Source organism: Pseudopipra pipra, chromosome 3, assembly GCF_036250125.1.
Source record: "Pseudopipra pipra isolate bDixPip1 chromosome 3, bDixPip1.hap1, whole genome shotgun sequence".
In the NCBI taxonomy this organism is placed as follows: Eukaryota; Metazoa; Chordata; class Aves; order Passeriformes; family Pipridae; genus Pseudopipra; species Pseudopipra pipra.
This window is the reverse complement of record NC_087551.1, coordinates 39,343,963-39,361,667: the sequence shown is the minus strand read 5'-3', so window position 1 is coordinate 39,361,667 and position 17,705 is coordinate 39,343,963. Positions and strand designations below refer to the sequence as shown.

The 17,705-nt window shown below is 36.4% G+C and overlaps 1 protein-coding gene across 4 annotated transcripts in view; it reads left to right on the top strand.

Moving 5' to 3' along the window:
- Positions 1-17,705, top strand: part of RYR2 (ryanodine receptor 2) — a 394,356-nt gene that overhangs the window by 87,792 nt on the left and 288,859 nt on the right. For all 4 annotated transcript variants that reach the window (XM_064648733.1, XM_064648734.1, XM_064648732.1 and 1 more), the window contains one exon: positions 7,940-8,059. In XM_064648733.1, coding sequence (XP_064504803.1) covers positions 7,940-8,059 — 120 coding nt within the window. The remainder of the gene's footprint in view (positions 1-7,939; positions 8,060-17,705) is intronic.

Genomic DNA, 17,705 nt, shown 5'->3' with positions numbered 1-17,705 from the left:
AAACAAGGAAAAAATATCTCAGCTGCAGGCCACAGACAGCCTGTTGAATCAAATACCCAACCTATTCATTGTTGCCTGTTCCCAGGGCCCTGCAGGTAAGGGCAACAAACAGACTTCCAGCTGCTTTATTCTATTTTATATTTTTTCCTAGCTTTTTCTTTTGAATCTTTTTTTAGAGTCTAAACAAATACAGCCAGTAAGGTGTGGGAAAAGGGCTTAAGCACAGGGGAATAACTTGACAAATGAGAGATCTGGGAATTAAATCCATCTGCTACTTCTCTCAATTTAGTGTTCTTCCTCTCAGCTGCACTGTCCCTAGAAAATGTAGTTATTTCCTGATGTCTAGGCATTGTAGTTGTTTAGATATAAAGTTTGCAGTGTAGTGTTTCAAGACTGCTGCAGTCTTTATTTTCTACATTCATGTTTTGAGAAATAGGTACGTTGGGGCAGGTTAAGAAAAGATAAATGTTGAACAGCAGCTCTCTTTGGAGACAATGGGGTAGCTTGGATACTGGTCCCTTTTTTGGAGGCACAACCAACATCTGTGAGAAACTTAAAAGGTCTTTTATGCTTGCTTATATAGTACAGATGCCTAGCAACTGAGTTTTCAGTGTTATGATTGCTTGGGGTTTCGTAATATGATTCAGCTCCAGCTGTATGATGCCCCTTTTGTAGCATTTAAACTCGGTAGAGATAAATGTTTGGTAGTAGCCCTTTTGGAGTTGTTCATGGGAAGGTACCACAATCTGTCTTAATGATTTTATTAATGGTCTACATAAAAGAATAGATCATAAATCAAAGATGCTCAGAGGAGAAGTTGTGAACAGCAGTCTGAGAGAAGTTTTCAAAATGAAATTAGTCTAAAAAGAATTTGAAAAGGCAGTAGACTTCTAATTGAAACAAGAAGGCATCTTATGGGAAATGTGTGAAGTGAAAGGGTTAATCTCATGACTTGGAGCAGGTTCAAAATGAAAGCAGGGAGAAATATTGACAAGGGATTATATGGCTGAAACAGATGAAAATTGGAATGAATCTTTAACCTTGCTCCAAAAATAAACACAGTGATAGGTGAGTCTTTGGGGATTGGAGAGGAAAGGTTCCATGATTGACTGGGCAACTGCAAAATATCAGTTCAGCAGAGCACTGAATTAGAATAATTCAAGAAACACTGCTGAAAAAAGATGAAGGGAAGAGAAAATGATCTGGGATTGAATGCGCAAACTCAAGCAGATGGTCATATTACTGACTTAGCTGTCTGAGACTTCTTACAAAATCCAAGACTGAGAGCTGGTGAACTTTTTCTCATGTGTTCTTGCATGAAAAGGATGATGTAGGGGGGGGATTTCTTAGCCTTAGTTGGAGTGAGAGGACCGTGTCCATGAGAGAGGCATGTTGTTAGAGCCTTCTTGCTCTGGAACCTGTTAGTAGGGTAGGGGGAATACATGGAAAAGAATATGTTTGTTCAGTTTGAGTCTCAGTATTTTGTGACCTTGAACAAATTATTTGTTTTAACATGCACCTCTGTTTTCCGGTTGAGATTAATGAAATCTTTCTCTGAAAAGTGTTGTAAAACTAAAACCCTTCAGTGATTTTTTTCAGATAAAGCATTTTCAGATACTGGTGAGAGTCTGAGATTATTAACTGTGAATGCTGTGGGGTTATAAAATCCTTGACGGCTTTTAGAATCAGCTTGCTACCTTCCTGACTCAGACAATACATATAATCTTATGTTTGCCTGCAGAATCTTGTGGACACCTTTTCTAGCACGCTCTCACCTCTGTCTTTACTGCTACTGTTATTCACACCAGCAAAATCGAATATAGCATAGAGATCTCCCATGCTGTAATCACACCTTTGATTGCAGGAGGCACAGCCCGAAACTAGTGAGTGAGAGTGTAATGCAATAGATTATTATCAAACTCCTAAAATAGGTGGAATTACATCAGAGATAAATTTGAAATACTGAGGCTGTTAAGAAGCTGAAATCAGCTCACCAGCTGTTTTGTGCTTAATTTGATATTCATACTTTATTGCAGATGTTTTCCACTACTCCTCTATCAACTGTGTCAGATGCAGAGTTAGCTAGTACTAACTATGGTAACAGACAAATGAATTTATTATTAGACATGGACAGCTGAACTCGGCGTTTTTTTAGGGTTGTAGGACCACAAAACCTAATTGGTGAGAAATAATAAAATGAACCATCTCAATTGGAATATATGTTCATTTGCAGACACATTTTTAGTAAAACTCAAGAGCATACTAGCGCATGCACATACTCAGGGCCATTGAATGCTGAAAGCAAATTTGACACAGTTTCATGATGACTCGGTGAGATAATGAGCCAGAAGAGGAAGCTTTTAGACTGCACGTAGATAGTACATCTGTTTTCACTGGTGTGTGCGTGTTGATATCACTAGTAAATAGTTTATTTGAGGAGGTGGTTAGTATGTGCAATTGAAGGCTACAGACACCTACAATATCACTGCAGTGCCCAGCCAGACCAAATGCAGTAGTACCTTTGTTTCTCCATGGAGCACTTCTCAGAGCACAGGAGGTGCAGTTGTTATCTGAGTGTGCTGGAGCTGCGCATTCAGTTTGTTCATTGTCTTCTGATCACGTGCTTCATTTTCCTTGGGTGGCTGTGGAGTGCATAGACTGGGATGTGCACTGTGTCTGAGACACTCTACAGTGTTGCAGTGTGAGTCCTAGATAAACTCTGCTGTGCCATATAGCATCACACTATTCAAGTGGTATGTAACAAGTTTTGTTTCCCTTGTACTTAGTGATTTTTTTCTGACAGACTCTTTGTATGATTGTTCTTTAGTGAAGACTTTCTCTGACAAGTGCAGAGACTGAAGATGGTTTTTTTTCAGTTTTTTTTTGTTTTGTTTTTTTTTGGTTGGTTTGGTTTGGTTTTTTTTGCTGCCGCGTGTCTGTAGTACTGCAGATTGCCATGACATTGCTGCAGTCTTGCAAATTATTTTGATGACTAAATTAGAGCTTTTTGGGGAAGGAGGAGGAGGTAACGTGGTTATTGTACTAGCAGCCTACTTTATAGTACTGTATTGAGAACTAGTAGCTAGTCTGGTCCTTTGGAATTCCATCTGTTCTGCATGGGGTTTTCTTCCTGAAAGGATAATTCCATTGGAATAAGGTTGAATTCTTATGAAATTACTCCTCCTACAGGATAGAACTGAAACATGTACAATTTAATGTGTTCAGACCAGAAAAGTCAGCTCTCTTCTTTTCATCCTAAGAGAAGTTCAGCTGTACATAAATCCCCCTGACAGAGGTTTTCATGAGCAATTTTTGTAGTCTTATAAAGATGAAGCTCCTAAACTGGTCTGTGACAATGCTTTGCTATCTTCAGAAAATTTTTCCCGAACTGTCTAATACTTCTCTTAATGCAATGAGGAGTGGTATTACTTGTTCTCTGTTCCATGTTTTACTGACAAAAATATTATTGTTGCCAAGTTTCCCTACAATCTAAGCAGACTGCATCCCAGCAGTTTTACTGGATCTTTCCTATTTTTCTATAGGTATCATCAGTCTCATTGCTCTTTAGCCTTTCCCTATTGGAAACAAAGGTTCAAAATGGCCATTTTGCTTCAGCTGAAGCCTTACAGGTGTTGATTGTAAAGTTGAAGGATCACTGCTCTTGTGGTCATGTACACTTTCCTGATTAACACAGTTTTTTGGCTTCCATGCATCTCCCTAGTGGTGTTGACACTTGATGAACATTTGATTCAATGTAACCAGCAAATCCTTCTCTACAGCATGGTTATCTTTTGATTGCTTTTTACCCTGTGACCCTACCTAATGGATGTGTTCTTAGGATGTTTGCAGTTCCTTATAGATTGGTCACCCTTAAAAGAGTCTGAGCACTAATTCCCAGTGACCAAATACATTACTATTATTATTTTACTATTAACTATTGCAATGATCATCTACTACTAAGAAGGTAGTGGAGTTCTGGTTCAAGCTCAGATGCAGTAATCAGAAGTTTGCATCCTTTTCTTACCTCTGTCACAGTCTTCCTCTGCGTTCAGATGTCAGAAGCCACTACCCTAACAGGGTGATATTACAAAATAGAGTTTGGTAGTTTGTTGAAGGCTAAACTTTTGTCAATCAGACAAAAATAGAATTAGTAGTTAAGTAATGCTATGCTCTGAGTGTTTGTTCTATTGCTGTCTTCTATAAAATTGTTGAAAAGCTATTTAATCACTGTAGATCATAGTTCTTGCATGTGATGTACATGATTTTTCATAAATTTTGTGTGTCAAGGCTTCTGTTTGTTGTTAGCAGGGATTTGGAGAAGAAAAAACACGATCTTAGTTTATTACTTGATTTCTCTGTTGTAGCTTTTTACCTCCTTCCAAAGCATAGAAGAAAAGAGCTCTGGGGCAACTAGTAGTAGAGTTTGTATCAAGATTTAAAGTGCCACTTGGTGTGTTTTATTCAGATGCCTAGTATAAAAAAAAAGTCACATTTGATTTTTTTTTTTTGGATGGTCAGAGCATTAGGGTCATCTTGGGGGATTGATTTGTAGGCTCTATTATCCTGTCAGCATGTGGTTGCCCATAATTATGCGAGTCTTGTACTCGATGACTCACTGGACTTAAAGACTTTAATTTTACACTGTACTCTAGTGCTTATCCCAACAAGGCAAATGGAAGTTGAAGTGAAGTTTGTAAGTCAAGAAATACTCTACAGTTTCCTTAGGCAGAGAGGAGTTTGTACTGGCTGAATTTCTATTTGTAAAACTGCAGAGTAGATTAAAGTATGTGTGGCACCTCTTCTCATTGCAGAGTTCAGTTGCACGGCTGAACAGTAAATGGGATGCAGTGAAGCAGAACTGTGCATATGCGGAGTTTGAGGAACCTATTAAAGATTGAGATATTAAATTAAAGTCTGTGCTGTGATCCTGATTTATACCATATGGACGTTGAGAGAACATTCTACTAACTGCAGTATTTGTCATATAAAACAGCAATAGAAGTGAGTTTGAATGTACAAGCATAACTTACCGAGTTTAACCTTTGAATGCTGAATTTTGCAAATGTGACATTCTCTCTTCTGTATAGAATTTCAGCATTGGTATATTGTCATGTTGGAGTAGAAACACAGAGTCAGCATTACATCTTTAAGGGAGATAATTATAATTATATAATGGGTCAGATTACAAAGAGCATGGCAAATTATTTAAATTCATAATAGCTCATGTATTATTTGCTCCATTCTCTGCAAAGAAATAAATTATAAGGTATAAAATTTAAAATCAATGAAAATACTTGGAAAAGTTGACTGGTTTTGTCCTGAAATGAAAGAAAATGCAGATGTCAGGGTCATGACATGAGGAGTTACCCATTTTTAGCTCTCCTGTTGCTTGAGCTGGGTATCATTTGCTGATTTGAAAACAGGTTTATAAAGACACTGCTGAGATGCTTACCCACTTAACCAGTCAGCTCTAAAGAAATATAATGGAATAATGTGACTTAATATAATTCTGCAACATAATCAAATTGAATATCTGTGGGAATCTTCTGAACATATAGTCAGCAAATATTGGAAGACTGAATTGAGGGCAGGGTCTATATTAGATTCTTGTCTAATCATGTGCACAGAAATGCAAAGTATCTTAGAACTGTGTGTGTGTAACCTTATCTGTAATAACCTTTCACTTGATCTGACAATGGCATCATGTCTTTCTTAACCTTACGTGCCAATTTGATCAACACCATCTTGACTAGAACATTAAGTTCCTCAACACTGTGACTCTGTGGCCTGAATTAAGACAATATTTATTGTAACCATCTCCATACAAAACAGAAAATGTAGCAAAACAGAGTAGAAATGTGGTTTGTTGTTTTAATGAACATGTCCTGCCAACCTAGAAATTAACTTTCGAAAAGGGCATGGGAAGGTGATTGATTTTCATGAACTAGTAAGCATTTATTAAGAAAACATCTTTATTTGTGAGCTAAGTATGTAACAAAATAATCTGTGTACTCTGTACACTGTACAGAAGAAGAAGGAGAAAATATTTGCAAAATGAATTGAGAAAGTTTATGTGCCAGGAAATTTAGCAGTTGCATTATTCCTGTTCTTAATCTTCCAATAGGCAGCATCTGCATTATACATGTATGCTTAGTAATTCAGCTTAATTGGTTTGCAGGGAAGGATACAATGCATTAGATCATTAACTAAAATTAAGTATGTCAGGGACTTGCCCCAAACCAACTTATATTTTTGCTGCTGTCAGCATAGAATCATTTTTGTAGATGGGCTATGTAGAACACTTGTCAGATGTTTTCTAAAATCCTGGCATAGAATGGTAGAATATGGGGCAGTATAAAACCAAGTTGTTGGTTCATATCAGTAGAAAGTAGCCTTACTATGTTGTCTACCTCTGGCTGTGGAGGTAGGATGTTAGAATCTTCTCTAGTGACCGTTTTTGGAAACAACTGTAGCACAATGTATGATGGAGACCAGGTTACTGGAGTTTTCATTCTGCTGGTGTAGTTACTTCAGGAAGAAGGGCTAGGAAGAGAAAGAGGAAGGAGAATGTGTTTATGTAGCTGCAGTCTAACATCACTTTTTTTAACCTGAAAAGAAACTTTTATTTGAATCAAGTTTAATTAAGATTAGGAAATACTAATTTAGTGCTATAAAAAAATAAATACAAACAACCAACTCCCCCTTCCCCAAATGCTCTGGGTTTTAATAAATGATGCTACTTTTACAACGAGTACACAGCAAAGCTCTTAGGTCTGTATACATGGTCTTCTAGATCCTTGATTTTGGCCTTCCAGAATTTTATTTTGCTAACTACAATTTTACATTATGAACTTCACATATAACATATGCATGTATTACATTTTCTGAATTTAATGCCTGATTGTAAGCTGTTATTACTTTTTGCCTCTACAATTGACTGTGGATTGCAGTATGGGCACTGTTACTGCTATACAAGGAAAATTGGTTTACCCACATTTAACTTTGTTACATGGGGACAATTAAAAAAGGGTAACAGGAATTAATTTTTTCAAGTGTCTGATTAAACCGTATGTAAGCTCCTACTCATTTCAGAATTAAATATGCTTTAATTTAGTCTAGTTTAATTATTTGATTAAAGTAAATTAAACCAAACTAGCTTAATTCAGGATAGGTGTTTATAGGTAGCTTCAAATTACTCAGTTAAATTTAAAGCCAGGCATTTATTTAATTTGATGAACTTTTCTGAATGTCGCTATATAGCAAGCTGCCTGTAAGAACAACTTTTTTTAGTAAACATGTCTGCCTTAATGCATGATTTTTTGTAGTCTCATTCTCTTCTGCTTCCAGTTGCATGATTCATCCAGTAGTTTTATTGTTGTGTTACGTGTTATTTACAGCGTTAAATATGACCCCCCATAATCATTCCTGTGAAATTTGTTATTGGAAACCCATAAATGAATGGGCAGAATGCACAGGGTGATGCTATTTTTTTTTTTCAATTCTAAACCAGAAAATCTTTCTAGTAAATAGGCTCATTGCAACAAATTTTTCTTTCTTTAACTTGAACCATATTTCTTCAAAGGGATTCTCCAGCTCATGGTTGTGTTGTCTTGAAGAACTGCCTGTTTTTTGAGGCTTGTTGACAAGATCTCCTTTAACTATATTACTATAAGAAATTAGTTCTGTAAAATTGGTAGATAATACATACTGAATTTTATTACAAAGACAGACAAAAGTATATATGCCATTATTATAAATATTTCAATTAATTTGCTGACATTCACAACTCAGAATAAGAATGATGCTGAGATTTGATCCTGCTTGTGTTCAGGTATAACTGTTTGTGCACTTAGCAAAGATTTTCTAAATGCTTCCACAAATCTTATTGGTTCAGAAGTATAACCCTTGTTCTCTTTTTGTCTGGTGTTTTTTTTGGTAGGATGATGAAGTGGTTCTGCAGTGCACTGCAACTGTTCAAAAGGAGCAACAGAAATTGTGTCTTGCTGCAGAAGGATTTGGCAACAGGCTTTGCTTTTTGGAATCCACATCAAATTCTAAGGTACTGCTGAGTGGTTTAATTGTCATGCATGAAGCAAGGATAGTTATAACATTGCTTGCTTTGATGTGATACACACAAGTCTATCAAGGAGTATGGACAAATAAAATTTATCAATAATATAAGAAATGTTTAATTCCCTTTCAAAGTTTAATTGTTCCTTTGTCATGGCCCTTTGACTGGACTCTTTTTGACTGTGCTTTTTGTTTTGGGTTCACTTTAAAACTAATTAGCTGCTGAAGTCCATCTCAGTAATACTCGTTATTTTGCTTGTCCAAACTCAGTTGTAGTGAGCCACAGAGCAACTTCTGTGTACTGCATTTCAAAGATGAGTTTGATTACTCTGATTTTAGCTCCACAGGAAAGAGAGCAATCGTTTTATTTGTGGTTAGTTTTTATTCTGGGGTATTTACATGGAGATTATTACTTTAAGACCTAATTCCCTAACAGAGCATAGTACAATTTCAGAATTATCTCATCTAAACAGTTTGTTATCTAAGCCTCCTCTAACTCTGCTATGTATGCAGTAGATAGAGTAGTTTGAAAAAAAAAACTTTGCTATTTATTGCAAAGTAGGGATTTTGTTTCACAATCATATATGCTCAAATGTTTTGAAGACACAAATAGGCCTTCTGAGGGCAGAACTGGTTTTGTGACCAAAGTAATGGATATACTGGGACATTTTATCCATAGAAAGGGAGGAATGTTGCTTAACGTATTTTTCTTCAGTTAAAATATAAATATATGATGAGAAAATATAAAAAGGGTAAAGCATCTGGAAAGACATTGAGAAAGACTTAGAACAAAAAATGATGTTTTTTATCTTGCCAGCTTCCATAACATCACTTTAATTCTCTCTGATTCTTCACAGAGTACTGCTTCATTTTCTGTCTCATCATTTTGAATGTATTATTCATAATAATAAATTTTTCACTAGGATATTAATGATTCATTATAATAGCAGTGATCTTGATGAATTAATTCTTGCCACTCTGTTTTAAGTGAATCTTTTTAACAATAAAAATGTGCTTGGATAGAAGTGGTTGTAGTGCTCGTTGCCTGTGAGGCCAGAAAGATCTATTTAATGAATTTGTTATCATTCAGTAAGTTTGGATATTAAATCTACAGCCTCTCTCTCACTGTGTAAAACTTCTGAACATTCTTGTCTTTAAGGAATACGGTGTAGATTTCATATCAGTTTTCTATGCTTGTTTTGTTGATACTGCTTTTTCTCCTTGTTTTGTGAAGCAGTCTGTATTCTGCTCATTCTGCATGGGATTGGGGGAAAAAAGCAAACAAAAGAAAACTCATGCAGCTCCTCTGTGTTTCAGTTTTTAAGGGCTGACAGTTTCTAGGATGTGCTCATTTGAAGTCATTTGTAGATATAAGTACTGAGGGAGCCATAAAATTACCAAATCTTTAAAGCAAAGTGGACTATAAATAAAAATGTTTTTCTTCCTAATGTCTGTGTCCATAGAAGGTTACTATTGCATTATATAAGGAACAACATAGGAAATATTAAAAGAGGCATATGATAATTCGAAAAAGGTTCCAGCAGAGTTCTTGAGCTGGTTAAAAAATTTCCATGCATGTCTTGAAGACTATTTTCCAGTTTTAATGGGATTGTGATGCACTTTAATGCAGACAGTAGTGTGGCATCTGAATTCCCACCAGGTATCAAGGATGAGGTGTAAAACCAAGCACCAGTAATAAGCCAAACTCAAATAATAGACTTCAGCTATCATCCTGGACTTGCATTCTTGTTACTATCCCCTCCTTCTCTCCAGTATCTTTCAAGATGTGGGTCCTCATGATGTAGCTGATGTTCTATTATCACAACTTCTTTGCATGCACTTTCCTGCCCTAGGATCACTAAATAATTCACACTACTAAAATAATGGTCAAAACGAAGATACATATTGATAGAATAATTTGGCAACTGCTGACTGTTAATTCTTATCCCATTACAGCAATAACACTGGAAGGCCCATAATGAAAATTGCTTAATGAATTTTATTTTCTTCTATTCAAGTTTAAAACACAAGTGTTTCTTTGGAGGGTCATATAGATTCCCTCAGCATCAGAGGAAAACAGGAGATTTTGAAAACATCATACTAGCAAAAGATGAATAAATTAGCAAACACTTTAATAAGCATTATCATTTCATGTGTTCACATTTAAAAACTGTTTCCAAATTCCATTTTATTCACTTCTTTTGACTTGCTTGTCAAATCATTTTACTGAGCAAAAATATCCTCTTTATTTCTTTATTTTTCTTTATTCTTCAAATGGATTTTTCTTCTGTATATATTGTAATGTGTTTGGATTTTAAATAGGGAATTAAATAGTGTTTGGAGGTACATTGCAACTTGATTTTAGGCTTGAGGTTTATTTCTTTGTAGCAAATACAGAGACATCTTTTGCTACTAAATTTGATATGGTACTCTTTCTAAGGAAAAAATTTATCACAAAATGGCATTTTAACGGAACCAAATTTCAAAGTATATCAAAGTTATGACTCTGAGTTTGTGAATGTTTTTATGCATTGGTTTGGTCATTCTTACAGGAAGGGAGTTGAGCTGAGAGCTGGGATTGTTCAGCCTGGAGAAGAGAAGCTCCAGGCAGACCTTAAAACAGCCTGGAGCTCCATTACTTAATGAGGACCTTCAGAAAAGAAAGTGAAGGACTTTTTTATCTCGGGCTGTAGTGATAGGATGAGGGGTAATGGCTTTAAACTTAAGGAGGGTAGATTTAGATTAGCTATTAGGAAGAAAGTCTCTACTCTGAGAGTAGTGAGACTCTTTAACAGGTTGTCTAGAGAAGTTTTGGATGTCCCATTCCTGGAAGTGTTTGAGGCCAGGTTGGATGGGGCTTTGAGCAAACTTGTCTAGTGGAAGATGAGGGTTGGAACCCAACCATGGCAGAGGTGTTGGAACTAGATGATCTTTAAGGTCCCGTGCAACCCAAACCTTTCTATGATTCTATGTAGTCTAGCAAGTGCTGAGTAAAGGGGAAAAACAGTAACTCCCTGCTACACAAGTTTTAGCACAGCACAGGAGGCTGTCGCCTGTCTTTACTGCCAGGGCACATTGTGGAATCATGCCTACCTTGCTGCCCTCAGGCCCTTTTCTGCAAAGCTGACTCCCGGATTGGGTGAGAGGGTACTGGGTCTTTGTATAGCAAATGTATTCTTGATTTGAAATTAATTACCTGAGCCAGTGGATTGGATTGCAGTTGTGAAGGACACACAGATAGACTAGATTCTCTATGAGTGATAGCAATAGCCTTGGACAAATCAGGCATGTACCTGTTGTAACATTGTTTTGAGTTCTACAAGGGACTATTCTCTAGTTTTGGCAGATAATGAGACAAAAGCTGTTTTGCCCTTTGCTCTCTTTATTTTATTTTAACTTGGTGTTGTGGTTTAACCCCAGCTGTCAGCCGAGCACCACTCAGCCACTTGCTCACTCCCCCTGTGTTGGGATGATGAAGAGAATCAGAAGAGTAAAAGTGAGAAAAATCATGGGTTGAGATAAAGACGGTTTAATAGGTAAAGCACAAGCCACGTGTGTAGGCAAAGTGAAACAACAAGTTCATTCACATCTTCCCATGAGCTGGCAGGTGTTCAGCCACCCCTGAGAAAACAAGGCTGGTTCATGTATCCTGGTGATTTGTGAAGACAAATATTGCCACTCCGAACACCTCATGCTTCCTTCTTTATTCCTCCTGCTTCATACACCGAGCACGTCATCATATGGTATGAAACATCCCCTGGGTCAGTTGGGATCAGCTGTCCTGTCTGTGTCCCCTCACAACTCCTTGTGCACCCCCAGCCTATTCGCTGGTGGGGTGGGTTGAGAAACAACAAAGGTCTTGACTTAGTGCAAGGCTGCAAATTACTCAAATTGGTCCCATATCTTGAAGAGCAAAATAATAAATAAAAAAGATGTCAGGTCTAAATTGTGTGTACTTTTATTAATGGACGACAGTCCTGAATATAAAACAATCTTGTCCAAGATGAATACATGACTACCTCATCTATAGAGGTGTAGTAGCTTAAGTGAAAAATAATTATATTTCAATCTCTACTAATTTCAAATCAAATCTATCTCAAAATTGATTTTGTTCTCAGGATAGGTTGCATATTTTAAATGTATAAAAATATCAGATATATAAACCATCAAAAATTTTTAACATTGAAAAAGTAGCGACAGCAAGAATAACAAAATCCAAGGAAAACATGCTGAAGACAAAATTTAAAAAGCTTACTTTTCTTATCTTTTGCAATTATTTCTTCAGCAGGTTTTGTCAAATCTATAGCATAAATTTTAATTTCTTATGTAAGAAGAAAATAAGGGATGGCTGTCAGAAAAGAAAACAAAACACCTCACTGTTGTGGTTTAACTCAGCCAGCAGCCAAGCCCCATGCAGCCACTCACCCACTCCCCCACCAGTAGGATCAGGGAGAGAAACAGAAGGATAAAAGCTAGGAAACTCAGGTTAAAATAAAGACAGTTTAACAGGGAAAGCAAAAGCCATGCACACAAGCAAAGCAAAACAAGGAATTAATTCACTGCTTCCTATGGGCAGGCAAGTGTTCAGGCATCCCCAGGAAAGCAGAGCCCTATCACATGTAACACTTACTTGGGAAGACAAACACCATCATTCCAAATGTTCCTCCTCTTCGTCCTTCCTCCTCCCACTTTATATACTAAGCATGATGTCATATTGAATATCCCTTTAGCCAGTTTGGGCCACCTGTCCTGGCTGTGTCTCCTCCCATGCACCCACAACTTCCTTGCCAGCATGGCAACATGAAAAACAGAAAAGCCCTAACCAGCACACTTGTAAACTTCCTTTTTGACAATTGTCTATAGGTACTTTAGTTTTGTCAGTGTTTCCTGACAAATCTATTCCTTGTGTGGAAGACCATCTCTTCTATTAAAAAAAATTATCATTAGTTAACTATTTCTGTACATTTGAAAATTAAGATTGTTCCTTTTTATATATAAAGAGATTGTTAGTGTGAGGGAGTTCATTCATTAAAAGATCATGTTGTCTGCTATGGAAGTAATTTTTCCGTAGAACTAAATAATGCATGGACTTCTGAAAATTAAACAAGCTGGAGATGTTGTTTTAACAGCTCCTGAAAACTATTCCTGTCCATGGTGCAGAATGAAAAATACTCAGCTCTGGGCTAGTCACAAATGTGGTGTTGATTCCTTGTGAACTACTGCACAGCAGAATGCTGAAAGTTCAGGTACTCTTTAAATTACACAAGGTTTTGGTTTCTTTTTCTGTTTTTTATGGCAAGTGGTAAACTCACATGCTTTAGTTTCATGATGCTCTGAGGTATAGAAAAACTGCTTTACATAATTTAAAAGGAGTGATAAAATCTATGTTTTGGGGTTTTTTTCCCCTCTTGAGGTTTCCATAATTTGGACTTTAGAGAGGGATGTGTAATATAGTGAGAGTTTTTTAAGATCTGAAAAGCTTCCCAAGTTATTTTTTTTTCCCTTCAACTTTTTCAAGAAGGCAGTGCATTGTCTGATGCTCTGGTTTGAAATTTTTATGTATCAGTTAACAGTGCTGAAAGCAGAGTCCAAAAAAAATACCTTTCGTAATTCTATTTGTAAAGTGAGAAGAGACTTCACATGAAAGTAAGACTTTGATAACTTACTTTCCATTTTTGCTTCTGAAGAGTCACTACTCCTGTGGCAGGGCAGAGGGATTCTTCAGATTTGGTGCTGGACTAGTGTAGGCCAGTTGGCTGGTACTGTTGACTCCATCACCCAGCATATGTTGGTGATGTTCTGTTCTTTGTGGGTCTCCAGATGCTACTGTTGTGTAACAGGATAGAAAATAAAGTCTGATAATAAGACCTACCTGCTGTTTCTTGTGCTGACAAATACCAATTTTTTTATTTTTTTTTCTTTGCCCTTTGATTGGTCTGTTTTCAAGTAGATGAATCGGCAGGAGCTGGACAGGTGGCTGTGCTCGAAGTGAAGAGGGGAATGTGAGAAGGGAGACTAGGGAAGGTTGAACATCTGGCACAGACAAGGCTACGTGAAAGTGTGATCTGCTAGTATTTATGCAAGCAGTTTCCATGCCAGCAGTCAAATTCTGTATGGGTGCGTCTGGAGAAGGGTATCATCCTGAATGGTGGGACACTGGCCTGAACTCCTGTGCTCTCACTGCCTCTCGAAGAAAAACTTTTCTTCATTTGTCTTCCAGAGTTTAAGATCTGAAGGCAGGAGTTGCCTTCTTTTTTTGTCTTTTAGAGCAAACACTTGAGTATATTCTCAGTGGTCAAGGCCAATAATCTGTCTCCAGGGAGACTGAGTCTGAAACTCTTTCTGACAGCTGAGAAACAGTACCTGTGCTGTGCACAGTTTTTGATTGTGTAAAACCAAATATATAAAAAAAGCACATGGTGTCCATAAATGTGTGGATGAAAGTAGATGGCTTTTGAGCAGTTACTGACACAATGAAATACTGAGTTTTTTAAAATTCCATTCACACTGAGAAATCATATCAGTGTTGTTGGCTTGTGTTTACATTGTATCATTCTGTGAATTTACCATATAGTAAGGTGGTTGTTTGCTTGGACTTTCTTTGATAGTTGCTGTGGTTCATTTCTGTACTTGTGTTTCCATTTTATGAATCTAAAAAGGTCAAAAAAGTCTGTCAGAGCTTGGGCAAGGCTTTGTAGCTACACCTCCAAGCCCATTTTAATTGCTTTTGTGTCATGTTGCCAAAATGAATATTCCCCTTTAATGACAAAGATGGCACTTAATCTTACGTAATCTAATGTTCAGAGTACTCCATTTAGCAGACTTTTACTAAGATCACTGATTTTAATAATTTAAATATAGAGTTGCTATCAAATATATGCATACTTACATATTACTTGCCCTACTTTACATACATAATTTAGACATAGGTAGATGAAGTCTTCATAGGTGTTGATCAGACAGGATTTTGTTCAGTAAGTCATTCTTTCCCATGAAAATGCTCTGTAGAAGCAATTAAATAAGAACAGTGTGTTTTACAACATTTGTATGTAGTTTTAAGCAACATATAATTTACATAATTGTAAATATTATCTTTATGTATATCCAATTCAATTTTTACTTCTTTTAAATATTGTATAAATGTTGAGACTAAATGTAGATGTGTAGCTATATTCATTAGACCTGGTTGTGATCCTTGTACTTAGTCCCAGAAACCAGCAGAATTATTTCTTGGGATGGAAAGTGAATAATTTAAAATGAATATGAATTATTCAGACTATGAAAGACACTGTGTCAGATCTCCATGAGTGTAAGGCAATAACAGATATATGAGTTGAAAACTGTGGGCATTGTTACTAGGCATAACAATAAAATTTAGCATATTTGTACTGTCACCTGTAACTCAGGTACTTTTTAAAAAGGAAACAATTGTGTGATATCAAGCAAACCATCACAGACTAAATAGTGTAATTATAATTTATCCAATCTATGATACCTTACTATTCTCATTGTCCCCATAGTAGCTCCTGTGAAGCTGATATTTGGAATTTTAAATTCACACAGGAATGGAGTATTTCTGATCTTACAGAAATATTTTTTTGTCAAATCTTGTATTACCAGAGATATACATTGAGTTTTACCATAATAAGGCATTAATTACTAATTTCTTTACCAAAAAGAATTAAAAGGTCTTCCTGTCTTCAAAATCTACCTTCATGAAGAGGAAAGAGTTTCTTTTTCAATCACACTCACTTATTTAATATTTTTAAAAGTATGAAATTGCTATGGACCAGTTCTCTGTTATTGGGGATAACTCTGCATGCTTAATACTAGTTATTTGGAACCCATGTGGTTTTATCAGAAGACTTTTAATGTATTGAGTACTTGGGAGTTTTTTGTCAAAATGTTTTATAATATTTTAGAAATATTTAAGGCTGTCATCGGTAAAGCACCTGGGAAAAGCCTCCAGAGGAAAGTTCTGAATTCCTAAATCTGCTAGTAGAGTTCATGACAGGTAATCTGGAAACGTAGCAACAAAAGCTGAAAGAGAAAATCAAACCAGTTTTGTAGTAGATTTGCTTGATGATAGTACTCCAAGTGATGGCACTGAATAAAATAATAGTACATATGATATCTATGCATGCATTATGTCTGTTATCAACTAACCAATGCAAGACAAATTTTGAAACATGCATTTTCTTTTTAATATTAATGATGGGTTTCATACTGTTAGTGACATAGGCTATCCATTCAAGAAACTTAACTCAAAGCTGTATAATTTATGTAATTTAACAAAAAAAACATGACTTGTAATTTCTCTGGTCAAATATGTAGTTTGCAACTTTCTTCATTATCTAAATGTATGTTAAAAAACCCCAACCAAACAAACCCTAAATGTTTACAAAACTGCCTATGATAGTAGCTGCTGGTTTTTTCCCTTGTTTGTTTGTGTGTGTGTGTTTGGTTTTTTTGTTTTTGTTTTTTTGTTTGTTTGTTTGTTTTTGTAGTGGAACAGATGTAGGAATTTCACTTCTGGTCTAAAATAAATGAAGAAAACCTGAAAAATCCCATTACATCCATTTTCCTTTATATATCCCAGTAACTGTTTAGGCCTCTCATTATTTAAAGGTTAAAAGGTAAAAAGAACCAGATATTGTGCTGGAAAATCTGGTCTGGGATATGGCTGTGATACAAACACTGTGACTGAAGAAGCTCAGATATGTGGTGTACAATTCTGTATTGGTTTGGTGAGTTTTCTAGGGGCTTCTAAAAACCTGCCAGTTTGCTGTGATTTAGCTTCCGAGTCCTAATTTTTTTACTACTGTTCCTATTATAGAGTTGCCATCATTGCATGATGGGTTTGTCTACGTGCATTTTGAACATTCTTTTCAAAGCAATGCCCTTACCCAAATGCATAGTGGATGGGTTTTGATGGTTGGGTTTGTCTTTTTCCCCATTTAGTATACAAGTCTTGGGACTCTTTAATAATCTTGGGACTAGGTGTTAAGGACTGCAAACAGATTATTTGCCTTCCCCAAATGTGCTACAATACCATAAGAAAGTCCTTGAAAGATAATTAAAGCGATTCATAGAGCAAAGACATAATATTTTGAGGTGGGAGTTCTTGCTGTACATTCATGACTGATGAAAGTTACAACTGCTATCTGTTCAGTGCAAACACAACCCCGGCAGCTTCAGGCTTGCTACCTTACCCTGGGAAATTGAGCATCACAAGGTTAGGCAGTGGCATATTCTGCCAAGTCCCCTAGAGCTCAGCATTTCAAATATTTTCTCTGATGGGTTTATGGTAGACTGTACTTCATTAGCAAATGCAGAGTAGTTACAAAGCAGTTGTTCAAATTGTAATTAGACCGATAGGTAGCTGCACATCTGAAAACCTGAAAAAAACAGATTCATAAATCTGTGTTCAAAGCTAAGGACACATGAAAATATGTTATTTTAAGCCCTTTAAATGAGCATTTATCTAAAATAGCAGTTTCACATTAGCCTCGTAGCCCTGCTTAGCACATAAATCATGGTATTATTACTTTGTATTCAGTATTTTTGAGGACTGTTGGACTAAATCTGGCTCAGCAGACTCCTGTGAATAATCCTAGCCCAATGGGCTCAGAAAT